The 27,626-nt window shown below is 36.2% G+C and overlaps 1 protein-coding gene across 1 annotated transcript in view; it reads right to left on the bottom strand.

Moving 5' to 3' along the window:
- Window positions 1–3,847: 3,847 nt before the first annotated feature.
- The window catches only part of LOC119084135 (kin of IRRE-like protein 3), a 141,326-nt gene continuing 117,547 nt past the window's right edge, over window positions 3,848–27,626 (bottom strand). The window contains exons 7-8 of the mRNA XM_037193986.1: window positions 24,895–25,152; window positions 3,848–4,426 (exon numbers count right to left, since the gene is read on the bottom strand). Coding sequence (XP_037049881.1) covers window positions 4,203–4,426; window positions 24,895–25,152 — 482 coding nt within the window. The 3' untranslated portion in view covers window positions 3,848–4,202. The remainder of the gene's footprint in view (window positions 4,427–24,894; window positions 25,153–27,626) is intronic.

The raw sequence follows: 27,626 nt of genomic DNA, 5'->3' as shown, positions 1-27,626 counted from the left end.
TTTTTTCCACTTTTCTTTTGTGCGACTGGGAATGGTAGAACGAAGAAAAAAAAATTGTGTCTTAATACCATCAGAAAGGATTTCCTAATAAAATAAGTGGTTTTTGTGAGTCGAAACGCGTCCTCGCCACAAGTGTGTATATCAATTGAGTGTAATTTTAAAAGGGGTTGTGTGGTAAGTGGGATTCACTTTTCTTTTCAACATTTCGCCTCACTGCGTGTAATGCTACAACCGTCAAATTCTCTATTAAATTCAATATATTCAAATCTACCATTTATCGCAGCTATTTGCGCATAATATTGGGAAAAAAGGAAAGTAAATCCCGGAACTTTTTTGTGTTGTGAAAGGTTTTTTGTATAAACGATGACAAACAAAAACGCAAATTTCTCAGTTAAAAAAGGTCATTTGAGTTCGTATCTATCTTTATCTATTTATTAGGAGGCATAAACCGAAAATTGAACAATTGCGACAGTTTTCTAACAGTATCACAAACGTAAAGCTTTATATCCATTTGTGATTATTTTATTAAGATAATCAGTAGTCACGACAGTGGTAAAGAAATAGCCGAAGTTTATGAGGCTAGTCATTCTTTTGTACATGTACACATTTCGTGAATTATAAACGAAAATGAAATTAAACTGTATGGCGTCGCATGTCGTTGGAAAATAATGGCATCAAACACAAACTTGAAGTTTCAAACCTCTAACGACCAAACGAAGTCTCTCTGCTTGAACAAAACGACGTCAGAGATACAGTGAGTAACTTGCCGGTACAGCATTTAACTACCATAAACTAACGTCGAAAGGATTTCGTTCGAATCCAGTATAAACCATGACCGCAAATAATGACAATGACTTGCAACTATCGATAAAATAGAATCCTTTACGGTATCTAACGGTGTGAATAAGCAAATTTATCGATCGAATAGAGAATGAATGGCGACCACTTAGCGAAGAATTAATGAAAGAATTGAATAATTCTAGTTCCTAACGAAAGAAAAAGATTCGATGTTTTGAACCAAAATGTAGGCTCCATAGAAACGATGCAATGCGGTATTGCGGTATTTCCACCAAATTTCACCCCGCACTTGTTTACAGAACCTCGCTTATAATCTTCGCGTTTCTGCCGTAATTTTCTTAAGAAACAACTGCGAAAAGTAAAACATTTTTTTTTGTTTTATAGTCCAGTCTCTTGTGTCAATCCGCTCGCTTCACGTTTTTCGAGCTTTTGCGATATCATATGATTGGTAATGAAAAGTTGTGGACCAAATTCTCTTTTTCGAAAATCGACTTTTCCTCACTAGTGTAAAAATATCGCGACTCCGTCGTGTATTTTCGACGTCGTTTAGGAAAAACGTTGTTCCTAACATATGCTTAAAGGCCTTTTTAGCGAATGAGAGGTTTCCAGCTCAAGCCGGAGGCGAGGAATACCTATTTTCGGTACATTTGTGGCGAACGGAGCTTTTTTTTCTAATACAAATTACGGCATAGTACAAATTTTGTGACCGCGTTCATTTTCAATTGTCAATTGTATTGTATTTCGGAGATGTTTACTGACGATTTGGAACAAAGAGTGTGACGGGTACAGGAAAGAAATCGATCATATCTTTTCACATAGAATGTGGCGACAATTGTTTTTTGTGTGAAAAATGTGTTATGTCCGATATTAAAATATATAGGTCCGTTCCATCGTACGGTAAAAACGATTTTTGACATGAAAGAACGAACGAGAGAAATCACATCACATAGCCATAACCTCAATGCTTTTACGAAGATTTCGTCAACAATAATTTTTTGGACGTCTCTATGGATGACGTTTTGACAGCTGAAATATTGTTGGAACAGGCAAGGCAGAATTTTGTAGTGAAATGACAATTTATATATTCGTATATATAGGACGTCAAAAATCAAAGCGCTTTGTACTGTAGGTCTTTAAACATTATTTTTATTGTATTTATTATTAATATTAGAATTTTATAAATTAACATTACAATAAATTTTATTTATTTATTTTCAAATATAATTTTAGATTTATATTCTCTTCGCCCTTTTTTAACCTAAACAGCCTGCACAATCGACACAAATGAGAAGCATGTCCTGTCTTTTGTGCAGGATATTTATTTTAACCTATAATTCCAATTCAATTTCTTTTTTTCTTTTCTTTTTTTACAAAAATTCTTTTTTGCAATACCGGGACGTAATTCTCATCTTTTCATCCAATGGGGGAAAGTTTTTCCCTTACCTTCAATGAATTGCGAGTAAACTTTTCTTGCATGCTAATGAACCGTTAGGTTGAACAGAAATTCTATTTCATATGGTGCGAAAGATCCAAGTGGCAAGTTTTATGAGAAATCAACCACTTAAAATTCAAAACGATACACTTGTGTCTCATATATATAATCAACAATTCGGATTTACTTAATACACAAGTGCGAGAAGGATAGTGTGCGATGTACATGATTTGCAATTAATTGAAGGAAGTGGATCTTAAAAATAAGTAAAATCACCAGAGGGTTTCTTATTGGAGTCTGTCACGCAGTATATTCGTATACAACTTGCTTTCGAATCTGGATGCCAAAAACATGGTGAATGGCGCATAATGGCATGCGGTAATATTTACATTAACATCGACTATGCATTTAAGCGTTACATGTAATATTGACTACTTGATCGCATCAACACACTCCTCTTTAAATCGCTTTGAAATGCGTCTTTAAACAGACGAGTTTTTCATTCAAGCAAATCTCCTTTTAGCATTGGATAGGTAATTACGTGCCGGACTGCAGAAAAGATAAATACTTCGTATAATTTTCCCAGAGACCCCAAGCTTTATCATTCGTCATGGGGTCGCAGATGGACGTTGGTTTAATAATGTTAGATTTTGCAAGATGAAAAACACTTATTCTACGGCTTTTGTTTGTGAGTGCAAAGAGTGCCCTAACATGGATAGCCTGAGTGTGAAACTCAGCCGTCACAACTCTCAAAACTCAAATCGATGTCCAAAATGAAGATATTGGAACGAAGTATAACCACTGTATCGATCTGCGAGAAATACGCCTTTCGATGTTTTTTATTGATAAGTTGTTCTAACAAAATAGGGGTAAGCCATTGAGGTTTGTAAAGTTCGTGAGTATGGCTTTTTTTAGACTTTTGACATAAAATATATGGGAGAAAAGGCAAAATTTCTCGAAACTGCAACTTTACGAAACATAATGTTTCTCATCCGAGAATAGCGTCAGTAGCACTGACTGCTCAGAGAAAACTTTTACCGATATGCACACGAACAAGTCTAGCGAATCATAATTAAAATGAAATTTCAATTCATCACTAACCTTGCCAACTCGTGGCGGTTTTGTTGTGAGCTACCAAAGAAGCTAGCCAGGGTTTTATAAGCCACCAATGTGAAGAGTAAAAACAAAATTCTTGGGGCAATGTCTGTTCTTCATTTGGCTCGAAAACCTTTTGCCACCAATTTGAGCTCTCCGCTAGATGCGAAATTTTTCTTTTGTTCTTTGACATTGGGACAAAAGAAAAACAAAAAAAGAAGCATCTGTCACTTTCGCATCTCTGTGTGAAGACACAGTAACGGTGAAGATGTATATCGTTGATGACTCGTTAGGGTCGTTCTTGTGTTCAAAAACAAACGTCGTAGAACCAATGTTTTTCATATCTTCCAAATACAATGAAATATTTCCCCAATTCCCGGCCGTGACCCGATGAGGAACGACAAGCCTATGAACTCCGGTTATTACAGTATTTTATCGCATTACATGACATCTGATCTATCTAGTGCGACTTCATTGTCTTCATATACAATACTTGGTGGATAAATAACTACTTCGTTTAAATAAGTTACATTTCATTTGTTTTGTTCTTTTTTTTACTGATTCAGTCTATAAAATACTGTATTCATATTACGATATACTATTTTATAGTAAAAGTTTATTCAAATTTGGTTTTTCTTAGGATTTTGCGTCATTTCATTTATTTTTATTTCAAACGAATACCAATAAATCAAGAATTCCGTTTCTTAGAAATGCAAGCCAATCTTTCCAATAATTTTCATTTATCCATATTCATAAATCAACCATAATTTTATCTCTCTTTCTCTCCCATTCTCTCCCATTAAGTTTTCTTTTTTGTTGGTTGTCTTTATGTTGTCGCTAAATATGTAGGCTCATTATTATTGGAAACTAATAAATGTCATCTCCATATCGAATACAAACAGGCAAATATCACTATGGGGCATACCAATAACTGTTCAATTTGTTTTCCTACGGTTCTTGTGGTCGCATAAATTGTCGTCGACAGTAAACCAATGAGCAAGAGTATTCTGGATGGGTTAGATGTATGTGCAGCATTGTTTTCATGTTGCATAGCAGCACGATGCTCGCTCTTAATGACATGAACCATGACGCTGTCCGAATCTGGAATTAACAATTATTTGTGACAGCAAATTATAATTTTCGGAATTTGTTTCGTAAAATTAACAGCAAATTATTTGATTTGTCCATTTGACTAATCTACAATAAGATTGTAGTAGAGATTATGCCCGTCACTTAGGCATGATTGATACATAACCACTCCTCTATTACGTAATTCATGTTAGACAGATGCTTTCAAGAGAATTTTGATTTGATTTTAAATGTTTTTGACATTTACATCAGCCAGCATATACCCTGAATTTGTTCATCTTGCATAAATTACTGGAACTGGTTGTTCTTCAAGTTTTAAAGTTTTTCATTGCAACTGGTTATAGCTCGGGTTATAGTGGGTGATATCAAAAAACATGGAGAACTTAGTCGGAAAAAAAGTAACAATGGAACACACCCACCCTTTCGTTGATAAATTTGAGTGAAGAGGTAAACGTTTCTTTACTACAGGGATTTGCATTCATTATTTCTGTAGAAAACGGTTGGTTTAGCACTTTTCTGACGTCACACCACTCACATCAAACACCTATAACTGTCACACTTCTAACTGTCACACACCTAACTGTGACACACCTGACTATGACTAAGGGTGAAGGTGTGAAGGGCTCTCGACTTCTGTTCTGATCAAAACGTTATTCATCTCCTGAACAATTTTACGTTGCGCTCGTTGAAATCGTAATGGAATAAAGGAAAATTCATACAAAGTCATTCGTAAGCAAACATTGAGTGCCGCGACTTGTTGAAGGTTTGCATAAGCTTATCTGAGCTTGGATAAAATGGCTAATATTAACATAAGTTAAGTCTCAGTAATCGATAGTCATTATGCTAGGAGCACACAGAGAAAAATGTTGGATTAAATGTTTAATCTGTGGAAAGACTACTAATATTTAAAATCTTTCGAAAGATTTCGTTTAAATCAGTGCACTAATCCTTTCAACTTGACTGATTTAGTAAACAGCAAGAAAATTGTTTTACGTTTCCAACAATTCTTATGAATTCAAGCAAAACAGAGTAGTGACTAGATAAACATTTTCTCTGATGCATAGTCCTCAGTATGAAAGGAATATGTCATATTCTCAACGCATTTGAGTGGACAAAATAGTTATTTGTTCAACACGGAAAAAAGTTGAAAATTACAATTTGATGGGGTTGGTGTTGGCCAGAGCGTAGCGAGTGCCACAAGACACCCGAGAAAATGCTATTTCCCAACTTTTTCCCAGAAGCAAACACAAAATTTTTCATTCCGAAGTCTCTCGAAGTTTCAACTCAGTGAAGAAAATGACTATTTTCCCGCCTGCATTGTGGAAATGAAATTCTCAACGTACCTACACATCAAGAAGTTATTTGTCGTATTTACAGTATGATTTACGTATTTGTTTAATATTATTGTATTTGCTTAGACCCTTCAATAGACAAGTGCATTGAAACGTTGAACAATAGCAATGCACAGAAACTTGTCGTGTTTGTTATATCTGAATTGCATTCCTGGTAAACATTGTATAAGTGGATTATTTGTATGCAATATACAGTTGCAGGGCAGTGTCAGAGTGTGGAAGTTCAAACTCAATGCGCTTGAGTTTATATAAATGCTCTTGTTGGAATTACCCATAACTATTGTGCCTTAATATGGCTAAGCCATACCGTGTATTTCGATGATTCTATTTTGAACAATTCACCTTTGAAGTTAACCATATTCTCATACCCTTATCGAAACGAGAAAATCCTTTCGATACATGCTGGAGTGAGATTGAAATTTCACTGCATTATTTCCCAATGCATTTTGAGTTGATCAATGAAAACTTTCCTTGTAATCGTTTAGTATGACGTACTTAATATTGCGTTGAACATACGTTGAAAACCGTAATTTTCATGAATTTAAGCACTACTTTCAACGCCATAGTCTGGTGCGAGTTGTCCTTTCGTTCAAATTGAATGTAAAAAGCGATTTTATGGTTGATTATCGTAGGTGGGTCGGCCACGAACTCGAATCGCAATGTTGCCAAGCTGGGATCGACCTGGTTTGGGCCAGGGAGCCGGCGTCAGCTAAAACTTCTTTCGGCTCTATAAAATTGAATTTTGATCCGAATTGAGTGGGAAAAAAATCTTGTGTTCCTTGAACTTTTCTGCATACGAGAAAAATATAAGTGCTTGAAAAAATATGTAGGTGGCGCTGTAATTCAAGATGGCGCCAATCAATACAAAAAAATGTGCAAATCTGGAAAATCCGGTAAATGCTTTTTTTAAAGTAATTATTGTTTTTTATTTTTAACATAAAATACCATTCGGAATAATTTCGCCCATGGAACCATGTCAAAAATATTTCATTTTATATTTTTGAATAAATTTTCAAAAATCAAAATTTCATAGAGCGAAAAGAAGTGTTAGGCAACGTCGGCCCCCTAGACCAAACCAGGCCGATCCCAGCTAAACAGCCTCGATGAAGCTTCATCGAGGCTGTTTAATCCCAGCTTGACAACATCGCGATTTGAGTTACTGGTCGATCCATCTACGATAATCAACCATAAAATCGCTTTTTACATTCAATATGAGTGAAACGGCTTTTTTGGACAACTCGGGATAAAAGTCTCGTTTTCGAGTGTTTAACAAAATTCACACGAAAACTCTTCTTTTCATCACTAGTTACGTAAACGACTGTTTCGTATGTGCAATGTGCGGTGTGATCTGCCTTATTTTCTCCCCCCAATAGCCGTTTTGTTGACGATTGATCGAATGACAATTCTATTGAGAAAAGTGTATCACTTTCACTCCTGTGTGGGGAGGAAAATCGAACTTTTCTCGCTCGAACTGTCACTTTGTTTATTTTTTCAAACGGTTTTTCACTTTTCATAAAACGTTGTGTTCACCTCTGGAAGGAAATAGGAAATTCTAACAAGAGCGAAGCGAGCGATCCGCTCGAGTATAACGTTTACATATTGTCTCAATTCGATAAGGTAGACAATATAGTATGTATACCGTGTTCCACAGATGTAGTAGACGTCCTAATTTTAACTTAAGGTAACACGGTGCTCTATTGTTTACTTTTTATTTAATTTAAAAATTCAATGAGCTGAGTGCCTCTACACTTTCGGCTCACCTTCTTAGAAGGAATAAGAATAATAATCTGCACGCTTCGCAGCACGATTTTAAACTAAAACACGGATATGATGTTGAGAAGCAATATTATGAATCTCATATAATTTGCTGCGATAAAAGTTCTATTAAAATTTAAATCATAAAATAATAATGGCAAAAACAGCATCCATTCCATAACAGACAATCCACCGGATGAATATTATATGTGTTATGGTAACTGTAACATGAATATATGATCTGTTCAGTACGACAGTGTCGAAAAACATAATATCGGTATGTTGCAAAGCCGCTATTTTGCCACAATGAAAATATTAAATCTTGCATAAAATTCGGATTAAATTTTCATTCGAATATTAATTTGAAATTCAATGTATGTGTCTGCTATTGGTGTACATATACCCGCCTATACAGCTCCAGTCTTGACGATATTATATCCTGTTATTGTTGTACATTTTACAATGAAAGCAAAAAGCTACTTGAATTCATTATTTTCTCGGTTACATTCTAATTAGTCTTGTTGAGAGGATTCATGAATTTCTACGTATAATATGTAGTCTTACGTTGGCGCAATTTTTGAACATTTAAATTCGCGTTAAGTATTCAATAGTTGATGGAACAATTAGACAGTGGAAAATGTGTAAATTCAATGAATACAATCATCATCAGGCTGAGTAGAATGAAATTTTCTGCACTTTATGCTAATTTAAGATCAATAATAATTGTTCGGTGCATAAATTAATCATCGTAAGGAAATGGAGCAGATAGTCGGGTGCGAGTTGTCCAAAAAAGCCGTTTCGCTCATATTGAATGTGAAAAGCGATTTTATGGTTGATTATCGTATATGGATCGACCAGCAGCTCGAATCGCGATGTTGGCAAGCTGGGATCGGCCTGGTTTGGTCTAGGGAGCCAACGTTGCCTAACACTTCTTTTCGCTCTTGATTTTTTTAAATTTATTTAAAAATATAAAATGAAATATTTTTGACATGGTTCCATGGGCGAAAATATTCCGAATGGTGTCTATTTTATGTTAAAAATAAAAAAACATTAATTACTTTAAAACGAGCCATCAGAACAGTCGGAGCGTTTGCTGCGACTGAGCCCCGTACGAACCCGTACATCTATTGCGTACGTGACCCTAGTTCGTCGGTCGCCCTACTCTTACCGTAAGCCTACTGCGCCCGTAAACGTCGTTACGTTTCTTATGAAATGTGCACTTCTTAAAAATTGCGCATAGCGCAATTACGAAGCCCCGTACGATGTTCTTTTTATTCAATGAAACCCAAACTCTCTTCATCTCGTAGCTCCGCATTTCCACTTCAGACTAGGTCTTATTTCTGCGTTTTCTGAGGTATAACGAACTTTGTAAAATTTCTACAGCCAAAAGAAGGCCTAGTCTGAAGCGGAAGAGCTGAACTTGTTTGTTTGTATAAAATAGAGAGAGTTCTCGCTTTTGCAAACTCACCTTCTAAGCCGCACACTTTTGCACGATTTTCGGAAATCCCCCTCCCCCTTCAGGTGCGTGCGCACTATTTGAATTGCCCCTAAAGTTGTTGTGTTACATTTAGCAAAAGCGGACATTTTGACTGATGCAAAATTTTCTTCTTCTTTTTGCAGTCGGAAAATGTCGTAAGAGAAAAGTCTAGTGGTTACACAAAAATATCTCCATCGTGAAAAAACGTCAATAAAAATCACCAAAACGAGAAGTTTTACCAATAAAAATTTTGCAGCTTGTTTTCTGGCGTTACTTCTCATTTCAGGATTCTTCTTATTTTGGCTTTTTTTGAAGTTCACATCTTTGGCGATATTTCACTAAAATAAAAAAGTCCATCTGTCTATCGATTAGTTTTACCAACGCACTCCAAAACAGGCACAAGAACAGATTTAAAAGGGTGGTAATAAACGACCGATAAATTCATTCAATACTAATACTACCGATAAAAAATAATAAAATACCGATGGAAATGAGATACATGTCGATGGCACCTCCACCATTTATGGCTGAGTATTTCTCTGCCTGTGACATTTTATTAGCGAAAAGGGACTAATTATTAGACGGTGCGAGGGAGAGAAAAAAACTCCTAAGTTACCAACACCGTTTCGGCGCCCAGCTCATATTGCGGCCCTCCGCTTCGCTCTGGGTTGTTCTATACTAGGGAATTAATAGCTTTACGAAATATAACGCAAATGCGTTTTGTAGAATACTAGGGAATTCATCTTTCTACAAAATTTAACGTAAAGGTGGTTTGTTCAATCCTGAGGAATTATTCCTTTTACGAAATTTAACGTAAAGGTAGTTTCATCGATCTTTGGGAATTCATCGTATTGAGATATGTAATGTAAAGGCGGATTGTTCGATACCTTTACGTTACATTTTGTAAAACGATGAGTTCCTCAGGATCGAACATCAGCCTTTACCTTACATTTTGTAAAAATATGAATTCCCTAGAATTGTGTACAAAACAAGTTTAATTTTCAAAATGTCCGGATTTTTTATTAAAATTTTAATTTTTCCAGGTGCCAATAGTCTTTTTATAATACTGTGGCTAATGGCACCGGGTGCCAATAGTCTCTTTATAATACTGTGGCTAATGGCACCGGGTGCGATTAGCATTAGTATAATAAAGAGACTACTGGCGCCCGGTGCCATTAGCCACAGTATTGTAAAGAGACTATTGGCACCAGGTGCCAATAGTCTCTTCCTATTTTTTATCGATAAAATTGAATTTTTCTATCGGTCGAATATAATAACCCGATTTACAAAAAGTACTCGACGCAGTAGTCAGAATTTTTCATATAAATTTAATTTTTTATGTTGGTATAGTACCACTGCGGGGTCTAAAATAAGAGGATTTTGACCGTTAAAAGAAACTGTTCTTGAGGTGCGTTGGTTTTACACAACGCAGCCAATTTTGATAATTCACTAACTCAGTTAGAAGATGAGCACTAGGAACGGAAAATTGCTATTTCAGAGGTATGGTCAAGTTTTTTTTTGTACATATATCTGCGGCATTATACAGACACGACAATACATGAAATCATTGTAACTTTACTTGAAATTTTCTTTATTTTCCGCCCATATAAGTCTTTTTCCAATTGTAATAAAAAATCGTTTAATTTGTGCTGACCAACAGAGAATCCAAATTGATTCGTTCCATTAAACTGGCTCCATATGCTGGACAACCTCTCCATTTACAACCAATAGACCGCGAACGCCAGCTGTTGCAACCATCGAACCTGATACCCGTACAACAACACTGTTTTCTTTCATTTGAAGAATTTCTCCTTCAAAACCTGTATCTTCTAGTTGTTTTCGAATCAAATCGCCAGTAGCAGAAACATCGTGGACAATATCATCAAACTGGTTTACTCGTCGGATTTTTCCTGAAACTTCGACTGTCGCCGTGAAATCCATGTTTAAATCTTTTATTAGATCATACCACGCTGATATTCGTATCTCACTGTACGCTGGTACATCGACGTCATAGGACATTTTAAACGTTTTACCTGTTGAACTTTTCCAGTTTTGGTTTGCACCCAATTGGACTTCGAAAGAGGCTTCAACTTTACCTTCAGCCACAAGTCTACCCCCTCCAGACCCCCTCCAGACGAGATTTTAAGGCATTTAAGCCAAAGAGCTCTGATTGACGAATTTACTTTACAAAACAACAGCCCAGCAACTGCGAGCAGAAAAATTGAAGTGTCGGAATCAGTGACAGATGAGTTTTCTTATGGTTTCTCCGAGTCAATTAAAGATGCTTTGAAGGTCAGCGGCTCAGTAGGAATACCACTTGTGGCTGAAGGTAAACTTGAAAACACTTTCGAAGTCGGATTGGGTGCAAACCAAAACTGGAAAAGTTCAACGGATAAACATTTTCAAATACTCTATAACGTCAAGGTGCCACCACACACTAAGGTACATGTATCAGCGTGGTTTGATCTAATGAAAGATATACGCATGGATTTCAAGGCGACAGTCAATGTTTACGGAAAAATTAAACGAGAAACCGAGTTTGATGATATTGTTGAAGTGCCAACTACCGGCGATATGATTCGAAATCAACTAGAAAATTCAGGCTTTGAAGGAGAAATTCTTGAAACGAGAAGCGACTATGTTATTGTACTGGTAAGAGGTGAGATGACTGCCACAGCTGGCGTTCGCGGTCGATTGGAGTTGACAGGAGGGACTTACGAAAGGTCAGAAACAGTTAACGAATAAATTTGGAGTATCTGGTTCTCACCACAAACTAACCGATTTTTTTATGACTAAAGTAAATTGAAATTTAAATGATCGATTTTTAGTGTATCGTGATTTCAAAACCAGCGTAGTCTTACATACCAACCCTTTCAATAGTTTATTACAATGATACGGTTTATTAAATATGTTTAAACAATTTCAATGCGCACTCATAAGCTCGATTTCGGAGTATAAACATGCGAGCGCAAGCTCATTACACTAAGACAATTCCCGTGTATAAAATTTTGACAGAACTAGCATATTGTTGAACGGCTCAGTAAATTGAAAATATTTACCACAAAACTATCGTCGGATCTTGATTTTATTGATGAAATCTGCAGAGCTCATATTTCTGACACTAGAGGCAGTGAGCTGGAAAAAATTGTTCGTATTTGTAAATAGTTATTGATCCAAACTGTGTTCTCATGTCATTGCATGGAAGCACGTGTTCGACGTGCAATGGTTTTAGTTGTCATTCAGTAGCGCTACATTTAGGAGAAAAAGTTTTTCCAGCTCCCTGTCTTTAGCTTTAGAGACAACAGCTTTACTGATTTTATAAATAAAATCAAGATCCGACGATACTTTGGTGGTAATTATTATCAAATTACTGAACCATTCATCGATATGCCAGTTATGTCAAAGTTTTATACTTTAAACTTTATACTCGAGTATAAACGTTTAAACTCGGGTCGGGAATTGCCCTACTGAATGAACATTGTGAATGTTTTACTAATACTAGCACTGTTTCCCGGCCTTTGGCAGGGTCGTACTGGTCCCAGTAGTTTTTATCAAAATAAAATTAAACTTCTTAAACTATCAACCCTGTGTCGTATTCCATGCATCAGATCAATATCACTGATCCCTTATTTAATTGACTGACACGCAAAATTTTGGATTTTTTGATGTCCCCTTCCTACGTCTTAGAAAATTCGGTTCACCGGATTGTGAGCTAGGTCCCTTGGAGTGAGCTCATATCCGGCTACTCGTCGTGTAGTGAATGTGGTGTTTTTTGGCCGAATTTCATGATGTTTTCTTGTTTGAAAGTTATTAAGAAATGTGAAGCGTTAGTACTATTTCCGGTTTCCTAACTGACTGCCGGCGGCCATATTGGATTTTAGTCAACCACGGTGAGCTTGAATTTTTTTTAATCGACCTCTCGTGGACATGAAATGTTTTTAGTGGTTTTTGTATAGGGCGGCACCACGAGTAAGAATAGCATAACAAGAAAATATTTCGATGGGATTTTTTTTGATTAGATCGATTTTTCATTTTTTTTTGGACCTGCGGAAAGCTTTAAAGACTGTGTGGACCCTACTGGTGACTCATTTGATCACAAAAATATAGGTGCTGTTTGGCAAACTTTACAACGATACCAATCATAATATACATGACTACCAGCAAACTTCTTTTATGAAGCAAAGTCGCCGCGAATTTGAAAGGCCCTATCATATGTTGATGATTTCTATTTTGTCTCAAAAAGTATGTTTAGTTATTTTACATAATTTTAGGGGGTTAATAAAGGTCGAAAGACTCGATAAATATATGTTTGTTATAAGTCGCACCGATGTGCAAATTGCACTATCTCGAGTCAAAAAGTAAAAAACCTTCTAGAATAGCCATTCTAAGCTAATTCTTCAACATTTTAGTTGTTTCCACTAAAAAATGAGACATTATACGAAGAAAATTTAATGGTAGTTAAGGTCTAACAACAAAGATTATATCAGAATGAAATACAAACTCATTTTCCGACCTTAATTCACCCTCCAAATTATGTAAAATAACTAAACATACTTTTTGAGACAAAATAGAAATCATCCACATGTGATAAGGCCTTTCAAATTTGCAGCAACCTAGTTGAATGACTTTGCTTCATAAAAGATGTTTGTTGGTAGTCATGAATATTATGATCCAGTAGAGTCCGAACAGTCTTCAAAGCTTCCCGCAGGTCCAAAAAAAAATATGAAAAATCGATCTAATTAAAAATTTTCCCATTGAAATATTTTCTTGTTATACTATTCTTACTCGTGGTGCCGCCATCTACAAAAACCACTAAAAACATTTCATGTCCACGAGAGGTCGAATGAAAAAAAATTCAAGCTCACCGTGCAACTATCAAATTTGATAGTCAACTATCAAGATGTTAGTAGTTCACTAGCAAGAGATGTTTAAAAGGTTAAAAGCTGGACATCGAACGATAAAATTATTCTTCCTACTAGTTTCATGCACATCGAAAACAAACTTATATGATTTACCCACACTACCAAACAAAATCAAATTTCATCAAAGTAATCTTTTTTTAATTGAGACTTTGATCAACAGTGTAAAATCCCGTTTTTCTTGGATAGCTTCCAGATCCTTAGTCCCACATAGCCCATCTTCGAAGTTAGCTTCGGGATGTTAATTCCACGAATCATCCGAATTGGTTGAGAATTACTCAAGTCATCGTGACCTCAACGAAAAATTGTTACCCACATTTAACGTTTTTCATAGCATTTCAATCACAGTGAACCTTTTTGTTACCCACATTTTTCGGTATTTTGTGGTGTAAGACCCTGACTTTCAGCCAAGTGAATAATAATTTGGTTAATCATTCAGCCATGTATGGATCCACCACATCAACGCAATAAACATAATCTTTTACAACATCTAATCCAATAACTTTTAACAACACACAAATGCAGCGTTAAAGCAAATGAGCTTTTTCATAATTAAATCCCATAGAAATTCGACTTCGTGTGCTCGAATCAACATGAAAACATTTCCTCGATATTGAAATCAAAATTATGATATTGACAAGATTGTGGAATTCCGTAGCGTTCGATAAATTCTCAGAATTAATACGATGATCCGATTAAACAAATTTGTAGAAGTTTCGGCAGAGCTTTTCTGTTTTTAACTTTGGATTATATTACCGATTTGGATAATCTTGTGCAATCATTTCAGTATTAATTTGCCATAATATTTCAATTCGATGGCGGATGTAATTTAATATTTTAACGACATCCATTTCATTATTGGTAGGGTGTCCAAGAAGCATCGAACACCGAAAATCGGGATGGACTTCACCCAACACTCTTCCGCTTTGTTTTTGCTTTCCCTTCGTCCTTCACCCTCGCCAGTTATTTCGACCAATTAGACGCGTCACGAATGGAAACATCATCCAAATAGGAGACAAACCGGATCAGTTTAAGGCCAACTTAAAAGTAAATCCTACCGCAGAGTCCTTTTATTGGGTATTTATTATCGCTCGATAATAGTAGTTTAGTAGATCAAATAACAGTAAAAAGTTAATTAAATACGAGAAAAAGTCAAGGAAATTGTTGTAGAGGAAACATGATTTACAACGACAAAATGGATTGACGTTATCAAGGCGTCGTGACGCAAGTCCTAAGCTAAAAAAAATGGGACGAGGATTTAGGACGATGTTCATAGTCATAGTTCTAACGCTAGTAGGTCTCTGGGAGTTGGAAGTCGTTATCAGGAACCAATAAAGTTGATCCAAAGTCTAGTCGAGTAATGTCCAATCGTTAGGAAGAATTAGCGATACAGTTGGTTCATTCAAAAAAAAAACACATTTGACAGTTTTTTAAGAGTTATAAAAGTCATCGATGTTCCCAGTCAATGATATTGTGGCGCAAAATTTAAATACGTCTTAGCGAATTCAAATTTTTCCGCCAAAATATCATACACTGGAATCATTTAATTGACTGGGAACATCAATGGCTTTTAAAAGTCTGATAAATCTAAAATAAATAGTGTATTCTTAAGATGAACACTCTATATCCCTTATTTTCTAAATTGATACAGATACTTGCGTCACATTTCACACTGTAACGGTTGACTGGTATAAATTACGTATACCTGGAACTAAGTTTGCAAAGAAATGGGTTGAGCAAATATAAAAAAAGTTTTATCTGAAACTTTGTTCGATATAATTTCCCTTCTTTCGTTCTTGCCTTTCACGTAACGAGGCAATTAACATGGAAAATATTTTTTTTTTGAATTGTTGCAATAAAATTATAAATTTGGAAGAAAAAGAAAAAGGAAGATGAAAAAATAAAATAAATTTTTATTGGAGCGTCCATGATGTGCTAACCATCTGTGAATGAAACGAGGGTAAAACTGTTTCCGAAATATTCCAGCCCCAGTCTCCTATTTCCATGCAAAATGCAGGTCGTTTATAACAATAACCTACTGAATGTACTGAGTTGTTATAAAAAATATTTTCATTCTTTTGTGGAATCTGCTTTGAGCCATTTTCGAGGCCTAATTACATATCTCAAAAAAGTTAATATCCACCACCCATACACACGTTTACTGTTTCCATTGTAAAAGGCCTATGCAACATATTTTCCAAACATACAGAAGAAAAAAATGGGATTCTTAACCCTGGCCATTATGTAAAACCGATCTTTCTTTGTAATAAAGTAGCTCTGTATAAAGAGGTATAACTAAAAAATGTGAAACGTATAAAGCGCAAAATTCCTCATTGTATCCTTCATTTTTATTCAGCCTTCCTCTTTGAATTGTACAAAAGAAAATTTCGTAAAAAAGTATCACAATACAAGTTGTGCTCAACAGAAAGATTTTCGAGATTTTTCAATTTTTTTTTATTCTTTTCATAGAATGCTCGTTGCGATGCTTATGGGGGTGAAATTCCGAGTTCATATCAATAGATTTTGTGTTGATAATAGAGCTGATGATGTTTGAAAACTCTCTATGCTCTCGAATTTCGTGTGGGTGGGTTTGGCGTGATTAAATGCGATACATGAATCGACCATGCATTTTAAATTTTATTATGAATTGGATATGAATAATAAAACAAAAGCCCGAAAGAACTTTTGAAATGTAAACTTCGTTCTATACACTAATAATAATAATGGAATTGACGTTTCTGAATCGAGAGTAGCACTCATGTAACGAATCGATACGACTTGTTGCAGTGTTTCACATATATAATGAAAATATCGGATCGAAAATAATCTGAAATGTATTTTTGATTGAAATTCGAATTGAGTTTCGGCAATTGAAATTTTCAATACGACCTTGAAAAGACTTTTCAACTTAAAGACATAATCCCGATGGAAAACAACTAGACCGTCATTCCGGTCTGGCTTTATTTCGATTCGATTGAATTAAAGGCAAATCGATCGAATATTTGAAAATGGCAGAGTAATTGGCAATCGAGTGCTAGGAAAATATGAGGAAATGGAAACAATGCTTACACATCTCCTGCAGTACAGTGGTGCAATGACTATTCATATCTTACAGATCCAAGTCTGTTTTTTCGTGTGTAAAGTTGGGTACACAATTCGGGATCAAGATCAAAGTCAAAAGTTTGGTTTACGTGTCGGCTTCGTCTCGGACCAGGGCCTATTTTAAGGAAATTAAATTTCCAAAAATTCTTTAATTTTTCCAACACTTTTCGTCATTTTATCTAACAACACAACAGATTGCATCTTCAATTTTGTTTTTACTGCCTTTTTAGTTGTTTTTCATCTCTTTGAGCTTAAGTGATTACTTTAGAATGAGATCTAACAGAAAACAAAATTTGGAAATTTTAAGAATTTTTGTGAAATTTGTGAAATTTTTGGAAATTAAATTCCTTAAAATAGGCAACTCGGACTAACTTTCACACGTAAACTCGGTTTTTCAACTTTTTATCCCTAGTGACGTGATAGTCATTTATATAACAAGGGATAAACAGTTGAAAAGTCGAGGTTACGTGTGAAATTTGTTGACCCGAGACGAGGCTGCAGTTACTGTTATCCTTATTAGTTTTGTAATGGAATGGTTGAGGTTCATGAAAGTTCATGAAATACAGCGACCTAAGCACGTAAATAATCATTCGTTCCTTCGGTAGGATTTTCGCAACTCCTTTCATTTGTGACTGACTACGAGGTTGAATACTTAATTGATGATTTTTTCTCGCACTAAAGCGTTAATATTTATTTTTGCGATTGACAACTAAATAGTATGACAGTTTATGATGTTGGCAGTGATGTCGATAAAAGTAAGATTTTTTCGAATAGTTCTCGCTATTGTCAAAATCTAGGACAACATCAATTATTTGATCTACTTTTCCGCACTTGTATCGAAACAATTGACATTTGCGTTGACGGTGTCTTAATTTGATTTTTTTAAAAATTGTTTTGGCTATTGGAGTCTACTGGAGTTACCAAAAGTAGAAGGTATAGTCATGCACCGTGATGCATAAGTTGATTTTTTAGCACAATTTTTAAATTTCCATACTAAAACAGCGGAGACTGGTGCGACAAAAATCGTCTTTGTGCAGCACCATACCAGCCGCCATTGTATCGAGAAGTTTCTGCCACTCTTTCGATCCGATAGACACTTACATCTCTTTCGATACTTTGCATTATCCGTAAATGTGTACAGTCAAGAAGGTATGATTAACTTCCTAGACGTTGGTCATCTCTTTACCATTGCGGCCACAGCATAATTACCTAATTCGATGTTGTATTTATGAACTGAACTGTAAATGGCAAAGCAGCAAAAGATGCTTATGGTCTCTCAGATTGAACCAGTCGGTGGTCTGGACCATTAGCTAATAATTTAGCAAAAATGTCTACGTCATTTTCGCTGGTGAGCGCCTTTGTTGCATACAAATATTGTTTTAGTAAGTTAACGTAACCAACGGCATGGAGACATTTTGATTGCTGTGTGTTAGAACCGAAACCGAACACATAGTGTGAGGTCTTGTAGTTCATTTGTTCTTGCACAACCTTTACAATTGTGAATGAATTTTTTCAACACACATTCACGGTTGGTTTGAAACGAGATTAAATAGGGACCGCCGACCACCAATAATTTTTTTTCATATTTATAATGAGTGATGGACAAGAACATCACACAGGAAAAAATTAGCCCGAACCGCTGAGCCGTTTCTGAGAACCAGTGGATGCGCTACCACAAGCAGTCAGACACAGCCTGATCACAAATTTTAATGGGGATCGATAGAGGAAACAATTCTAATATCTTCTGTGTAAAAAATATTGCTTTCGGTCATTTGCTCTCGGAGCAATAACTGTTGAAAGTCAAAATTTCACCATTTTCGAAGAGTAATATATCCCTGACAAAGTGACCGACCCAGCCAGTTAAGTTTGATTCTAGACGCGGTTAGTAAGCTCTTTCGAATGACGAAAAAAAAATTGAAAATATTCTTCTATGTTACATTTTCAGAGAAGTTACTTTTTCCGCTACCCTCGGTGAAATTCAGTCACTTCTGTACCCTTCTGGTAGCTTTATTTCAAACTTATTTGCCCCTAATATTATAGCCTGAGGAATAAGCTTTTCAACGATACCAAACATGCCATACTTGATCCCCAACAAGTACTGTTGATGATTCAGTTTTTCAATCGAAGTCACTCTACTCGCAAATCTGAAGCCCTCGAAAACGAAATTATTAAATTTCAAGATAATATTACAATTGAATGTCTTTTACTCAATTATATGTATGGTACCGACTCAGAGAGTCATTTAAGTCCACTTCTTTTCAAAAAAATCTTTAAATTTAATAATTTCGTTTTCGAGGGCTCCAGATTTTCGAGTAGACTGACTTCGATTGAAAACTGAATCATCAACAGTACCTGTTGTGGATCAAGTATGGCATGTTTGGTAACGTTGAAAAGCTTATTCCTCAGGCTATAATATTAGGGGCAAATAAGTTTGAAACAAGGCTACCAGAAAGTTACAGAAGTGGCCAAATTTTACCGAGGGTAGCGGAAAAAGTAACTTCTCTAAAAATGTACCATAAAAGAACTTTTTCAATTTTTTTTTTTCGTCATTCGAAAGAGCTTACTAACCGCGTCTAGAATCAATCTTAACTGGCTGGGTCGGTCACTTTGTCAGGGATATATTACTCTTCGAATATGGTGAAATTTTGACTTTCAACAGTTATTGCTCCGAGAGCAAATGACCGAAAGCAATTTTTTTTACCCAGAAGATATTAGAATTGTTTCCTCTATCGATCCCCATTAAAATTTGTGATCAGGCTGTGTCTGACTGCTTGTGGTAGCGCATCCACTGGTTCTCAGAAACGGCTCAGCGGTTCGGGCTAATTTTTTCCTGTGTGATGTTCTTGTCCGTGACATTATTATGCCGAGAAAACTAAATCATATGAGGGACTTGGCTGAGGCAACTGAGGATTTTCGGTCGTACATTTCACTTATCCTAGATCGCCTGTGACTTTGCATTGATGTGATAGTAGTATCACATAACAAACATACCTCATATGTGTGTCATCCACTGTGTGTACTGGCATATTGTGTTCTTTAATAAAGTGAAATTCCCTATTCGGTCCTTTGTAAAAATATTTCCTTTTTTTTCCGCAGAGCTTTCAAGATATCGCTTTGCTTCCACCTTTCACAAATAAAACGTATGAGGAGAAGTACTTTAGAAATTTGAATTATTGTACATTGTGAAGCACACACAAGTTACACACACAACTCGAATTGAATAGCAGAGACTATACAACAATAAGCTGCCGTATCGTGTATCGGTGTACTTTAAACCATAATCATAAATAGCGATTGCCTTCATTATGCGTGAACATGAAAATTTATGTATTGCATTATCATAGGTTCCGGTTAAATTTTGTATTTTATCACATTTCCATAACTGAATGAAAAATAATTGGCTTGTGGGATGGCACGGTATTTTGTGTCATAAACAGAGGTAGATCTGTATAAAATGGGGTTTGTATTTGAGTACGGAGACGAAATTAAACATTTCACCTTAAAACTTAACAGTTCCTTAAATAACTTCTATCATACGCGTGGTAGCACAAGCATTGCTTATGAAAAGAGTAGTAGATGGAATTTAGTAGTAGACGCGTCAAATTTGAAAATATTATGTTGAACTGCAGAAAATTGATTTTCGAATAAGTTTTTGGTACAGAGATTACAGCAGAAAATGTAGTAGATTTTTGGCAGTTGGTGTGAAAAGTTTATTGAAAAATTGTGACAGAAAATGTAGAAAAACTTGACAGTAGAACAAAAGAAAAACTTGAAAGATGAACTCTTTCACGTCATATTTTTTAGTTAGTTTAGTATCTGTTCTGTATGTCAAATTAATTTATTTTTCATACGTGATACATGCTTACCTGCGCGTGCCTGATAAAAACGCTCATTTTTCAGGCATTTTGCATAATGTTACGAACTGTGTACTAAGCCTTTGTAATGTGCGAAGCTAAGCATTAACTTCCTCTTAGGGGCCATTCAAATAGTGCGCACGCACTTAAGGTGGGAGGGGGGTCTGAAATTGGAACTTTTTATATGGAAAATCGCGTGCGAAACGGGGGGAGAGGGTCAAAAAATGACCGCACACTGCGTGCGCACTTTATGAATAACCCCTTACCAAAAAAGTACTTCGTGTGAGAGGCAAAATTGAATTTTTAAAATCTTAAGTATGTATACATCTGGAGAGCAACGAGTAATTTTTAAAAAAATATTCTCTGATCTAGTACGTTGAAGCGAAAAACATATTCTGTCATTTCCAAGGCTGTTTGGGGAGTACACACAGAAAATTTCGGTTCTATTATAACCGAACCGAAATTCATTGTACTTGCTGAAAACTATGCAAAGTTAGCCTTAAGATATCCAAACTTTGCTATTTAATTGGAGTAACATAGAAACAATGTATAATGCCTCGGTTTATATGAATATATGAACAATCTACATGATGAAGTGAGATGTAGTGTTATGCAAAAATTAGCGCGTTTGCAGCTTGATTGCACTGACACCTCTTCCCACCGTTGTTAACTGATTATTCTTGCTATATGCACAAACAGATGGCTATCGAAGATCTATGCAATATTTACTTTAAGGGTTACCTAATTTGGTTAATGAAACCATCTAGAGCACTTAAGTAATGGCTCGCACAACCCGATACAACCCTAATAGATTTTATAACTGTAATCAATTGAAAATCTCCTGCCAGTGTACTATTTGTTATTGTTTTACAATTTTCGATAAAACTCTCTGCAAAAAAATTTCCAACTGACAAATACACAGGATGAAAGGTATAACAGGGGTCGAAATGCAAGTTATATTTTGAGATAAAAATTGTGACTTTGCTTTAGATGAATTGCGACGAAGTTTCTGAGAATTTAAGATCTGGTATCTTTAACTGCACACAGCCTATCAAGAATGGAAAGCCATTGAGATCTATGGCCTGGGATGTATGGAATTTGGTTATCGACGATCATGGTGAACGTGTTAAAGGAAAAATTGCGTGCGTTAAGTGTTTCACAATGCAAAACTACAACAGCACAGTGGTCGAAACTATTAAGACATCAGTGAATGAAAAAGTGGTACAATTCGTCTCTCAAGATTTGCGCGCGTTTCGAACAACATCTGGTCCCGGGTTTGAGGCTCTTGCAGATAAATTAATAACGATTGGACACCACTATGGCCCCCTAAAAGCCAAGGACATTCTGCCGCATCGCACAACAATTCCAGACTTGGTTGGCGAAGAAGCTGAAAACAAAAGATTCCAGCTGAAAACACGACTTGTGGGACTTAAAACCCATGGACTTTCAATTACACTCGACCTGTGGACCGAAGATATTACAAAGTGCCATTATCTTGGCATGAACGTACATTTCATATCAGAAGGTGTGTTAAATGAAGCAACGCTTTGTGTGAAGGAATTGGACGAAATATCAGCGAATGCCGAGAATGTTCACGTTGAAATCATCAGCATTCTGGTGGCTTTCGATATCGACAATGCTATATTTGTAACAGATCGGGGCGGCGAAATTGTACCCACATTGAAGGACTACGCGGAAAGGTTGAATTGCGCAGCTCATCTGCTGAAAAATATTGTTGACGAAATGTTGAACAAGATCTGCGACCAAAATCCTGTTAATACGCTATTGGACAACTGTCGGGCTCTTGTAGCACGCATTAAACGTTCGAACATTCAACATTATCTACCCAATGGCCTCAGGTCGGAAGTACAAAGTCGCTGGAATGCCACGTTGTTTATGTTAAATTCGATCAAGAAAGCACAAGAGAGTAGCGATTTGATGGATTTCCTGGATGCGAGAGGCGAAAGTGATCTACTTACCGATATTGACAACGACCTTTTCGACGAGTTGATAGAATTTCTTGAACCGTTTTAGGAAGCAACTTTGCAATTCGAAGCTAAAACAAAACCTACATCCCACTATGTAGCCCTGCATCGGTTACAGCTTCAAGAGCATCTACCTGCTTCTCGTCACGATTCCTTTCCTATAGCAGAAATGAAAGAGCTTGGACTGGCATATATGGAAGAGAAATGGGTGGTGGATGACATTCGCAAGAAATCAGTTTTCTTCCATCCGAAGCTGAAGTCCATGAACATGTTCACAGACGGAAAAGAATTGATTGAGCGAATTCGGAGAGAAGCTGCAGCGTTTGCTGTTTCTGATGATAGAGACGACGAAGAGCTTCCACCTTCACCGAAACGAAGACAAGTCACAGGAGAAGACCGCATCATCGAAGAAATTGCGAATTCAAATTTTGCTGACGCGCCAATCGATGAGGTACAGCAGTACCTCAATAGTTACTGTGTCGTACCTGAGTCCGGCAAGATCGATTTATGTCAGTATTGATTTGAAAATCGAGAAATATTTCTGGCGTTATACAAACTGTCGTTGAAATATTTATGCGTTCCAGCTTCGAGTGCAACTGCTGAAAGCAAATTTTCGTTGGCTGGCTTCTTGATTAACGAGAAGCGAGTTTTAATGAGTTCTGGTCTGGTTCTTCTCTGGAAACTTTCGGTTAGGTTATAACCGAACCGAATTTCCCGGTTCGGACTTAACCGAACCGAAATTTTCGGTTTTTCGGATAACCGACTCATGTCTGTCTTTTCCATACAAACAAATTCACCAAAATTAAATTTGTTTGGCGTGGTGAATTTTTGTATGAAACGTGGTGTGTAACCCGCGTATATGCATCTGCGTGACCTCCCCAAAGTATATAGCCTCGGTCATTTCATTGAGTATTCTCACTCATATCATAACATGTTGAAAGAGAAGCAAATACTTTTACAAGTATCAAAAGGCAAGCTAAATTAAATAGTATTTGGTTTTCTCGCTCTGATCATAACCACTCTATAGGTCTGATCCAAGGCCATACGAATTGTCGAATTTCATCCGTAGAGACATAACCTCATCAATATTTATTTGAAAACCGATCTCTGTGAATGAAATCGTGTTTGTTCGGCCAGTGAAACTTCGTATTTACAGTTAATTGGAACAAATCTATTAATTCACTGGAAGGTATCGCCAACAATTTTATATACTTTCCTAAAGGTGGCCTCAAAGTCATCCGTTCTGCCTCCGTGTACCTGACAGTTGACAGTTCAAACTATAGGTCTAACATGTGGTAAATTGTTTGAAATAACAACTGTCATGTAGACGTAGACGGAGACAGAACGAAGTGAAAACGGTGACAGAGCTGATGACTGTGAATGCAAAACTTAAGTTTTGAAAGACATCATTCGATGATCCGGCTTTGACGATGCAGCATCGTTAAATGGGCTATAATTAAAAATATTCCCTACTTAAATCGTATGTGCTACGTGGAAGAATTTGGTGCTGCTATATAATTCCCTGCAAATATCTAAAATTTGAATTGTTGAGTGGTTAGTTGAATGCCACATATCCACTGAACCAAATTTCGGTATCACTTAATCTATAATCAACCTAGAGTTGTCATAACATCTTTCTTCATAAAATTGATTCACCGAGAGTTTTCATTACCTTCATAATGTTTAAATACACTTTGTGTATGTAATGTAATGCACACAAACTCCCTGAACTGAATCAAACCATTTTCGTACCAATATTGTATGCATAAGATAACTTCCGCTTCCGCGCTATCGTTTTTACTTGAATTATCTGAATGCAACTTTATATGCCATAAACAAAATGAACGATATTTTGAACTTTCCGAAACATAATCAAACATCATACAACCCAGTGACAAGTGCATTACGCTATGGGATATGAAACAATATATTCTGTGAAGTGAGTGACGACGACGACAACAACGTGCATAAACTAATTTGTTAGAAACTAAATATTTAACGAAAACATAAAGCATTATCTGCGTTACGAAACTTACTTGTATTGCTGGGAAAACATGTGTAATTTCCAGAATCGGGTGGCACCGCTCTCGATATAACCAATGTGCTGGTTCGTGTTTGCCGTTCAGTTAGCACATTTATGCCGCCTCGCTGTGAATAGTTAATTAAATATCCATCTTTGTACCAATAAATATAGGAGGGTGGCTGGGTGGCTTGCAACGAAACGCATGTTAGATTTATGTCACTTCCGCTTTTGAAAAATAGCTCGTTGTTTGCAAGGATTTTAGCTTTTGCAACTGAAAAAGAGAGAAAGAGAAATGTGTTACAACGTGTTATTGCGTATTATGGGTGCGGGAGATTTTGGTACACGTGTGTGCTAAATGGGATATTATATTCGACCGATAAATTAATTCAAAACTACCGATAAAAAATAATAAATGACCGATAAACACGGTACCGATAAAAAATAATAAAGTACCGATAGCGAGATACCCGAGTACCGATAAAAATATTCCACACTACCGATAAGTTTTTACCGATAAAAAGTGCTGAAATACCGAACAAGTGTCAGATACACTTTTTTACTGAATTTTGGGGAGTTTTTGTGTCAATTTATTGATCCGGTGTGCTAAAATGTGGTTTGAGTAGGCCAATTGGAGATCGTGTGCCAAATGGTGTGAAATTCATCGTTTTACAAACTGTCGTAAAAAAGGTTTCGGCTGAGGAACTAGGAAGCTCACATTTTATTGAATCATCATGGGCTACTTAAAAGCACACTAACTATTAGTTGGCCTACGTATGCCATTATTAAAGCACGATTTTCAATTTTCAACTATTTCTCACATTCTACTCTTTTAACACCACACACTTCGACTTTTGTACAGTAACGCCGTGGATTTTCGAATTTACGCACTAGTGTGTAAAAGTGACGTCTGTTAAATTAAGATCTCAAAACCTTGGCTACGTCTCGGACTGACAATTTTCACATCTATTGCTCATCCATTCAGGTACATGTTCTCTTTGGCACACCAATGCCAATAGAGTGACACACCATTTTCATTTCAATAGCTTTGTGTTTACTGTAACCATGTGTTAATATCATCCCATTGGGTCAATAGAGATTAAATTTGTATGATGTGCCGAAATACCGCAGTCGTATTATGACCAATGTAATTGAGAGCAATGTAGCTGGAGCTTGAATAGGTTCAACACAAAAAAATTAGTCTAAAGGCCCTAAACTTACGTCCTTTATCAAAACTGTTCACTAGTGCAGTAATTTACACAAGATAGAGAGAGAGAGATTACGGCGTCAGTTCTCTTCTTTCAATTCTACCAGATAGAGAAACGGTTTGCCATTCTTCGAAAGATGTCGCTGCAACAAACTCGGTGTCAACAGAAAAATAATTAAATTTTAAATCGACATCATTGTTTCAGCGACATCTTTCGAATAATGGAGAACCGTTTCTCTATCAGGTAGAATTGAGAAAAGATAACTGACGCAGTAATCCCTCTCCAGGCAGTACGAGTACGCTATATTTGTGGCAGTCGAGGCCTCTCATCGCCGTTGCAATACTATTTCGATGTAAATCTCTACATATGCATTAAACGAATTTATATTTACTGTAAAATCAGTCAACGTCTCATCTTCCATATTCTGTCTGGCTATATGTACAAAGTGAAAGAATCGTTTATCAAAAATTGTATACCAACTACATCATGACATAAGTCAAATTTAATTGGCATCCACGAAAAGTTTATGGATTGAACAATTGATGGAGTTAGTTTTCACATTGAAGCATTGAAGTGAGATGCGAAAATGGAAAACTTTTCCCCTTTTTTAAACTTTATGAAAGAAGTGACATCCGACTGTTTGACTGACACATCTAATTGAGTAAAAGCTTCTTCCTTGAAGTTTTATTTTGTAAAAAGAAACCAAGAGAGCTAATTATGCGCCAGATAATCAATACTGCTTGTTCATTAATTAAAATGTTTTAGAACCAAAAAAGAAAAGAGCATTTTCAGCCTCGTTTTTAGTTGATAAGAGTAAGAGCAACTGGTGTACACAAGTTCAGGCAGGCGGCAGGGGTTAATATGAAAAACGTTACGTTGGGCAAAGTTTAATGAAGACCAGTAAGAACATTACGTCAATAAATTTGTCCAATTTTATAGTCGGAGATTTTCTGAAAATCGTTAAGTTTATTTCACTTTAGCGCTAAGAATTGTTGAATTGTTTTCATGTTTTGGTTGAAAAATAATGGAACGGGTTTTTTTGCTGTAGATTTTGCCACCTGCTTTACTTTACCAAAACTTTAAAATCTAGGTAGTCATCTGTTAAATGGAAGTCTACAACTGATTCATTTAACTCACAAAACAAAGGATTGTGGGAATTTACATTACTGAAATTACTTAAAACATTCAAAAGTTTACTGTAAACGAATTTTCCGGTCTGTCAATTCGGTATTTTCAGTAATTTGAGTAAATTGAATTTGGAATAACATGTCCCGTTATGTCACATAACAAGAGAACAAACGAACAAAATGTCGGACGCAAAGCCCAGTACAATCAGGAAAATGTTCTTTCGGCTTCAATTGTGGTAATTGTGGATCTATAGTCGGTCCGCTGCTGCTATTCACCATGCACATAAACGACATCCTACAGCTAGATTTTCTCGGCAAAATTCTACTGTACGACACTGTTTTAATATTACGCCGCAGATTAGCCTTCTGAATTGCAACAAATATGCAGCGTGATATCAACTTGCTTCACAAGT

Source organism: Bradysia coprophila, unplaced genomic scaffold, assembly GCF_014529535.1.
Source record: "Bradysia coprophila strain Holo2 unplaced genomic scaffold, BU_Bcop_v1 contig_732, whole genome shotgun sequence".
Taxonomy (NCBI): Eukaryota; Metazoa; Arthropoda; class Insecta; order Diptera; family Sciaridae; genus Bradysia; species Bradysia coprophila.
Note: the sequence above shows the minus strand (reverse complement) of the source record. Positions and strands in the feature narration are given on the sequence as shown.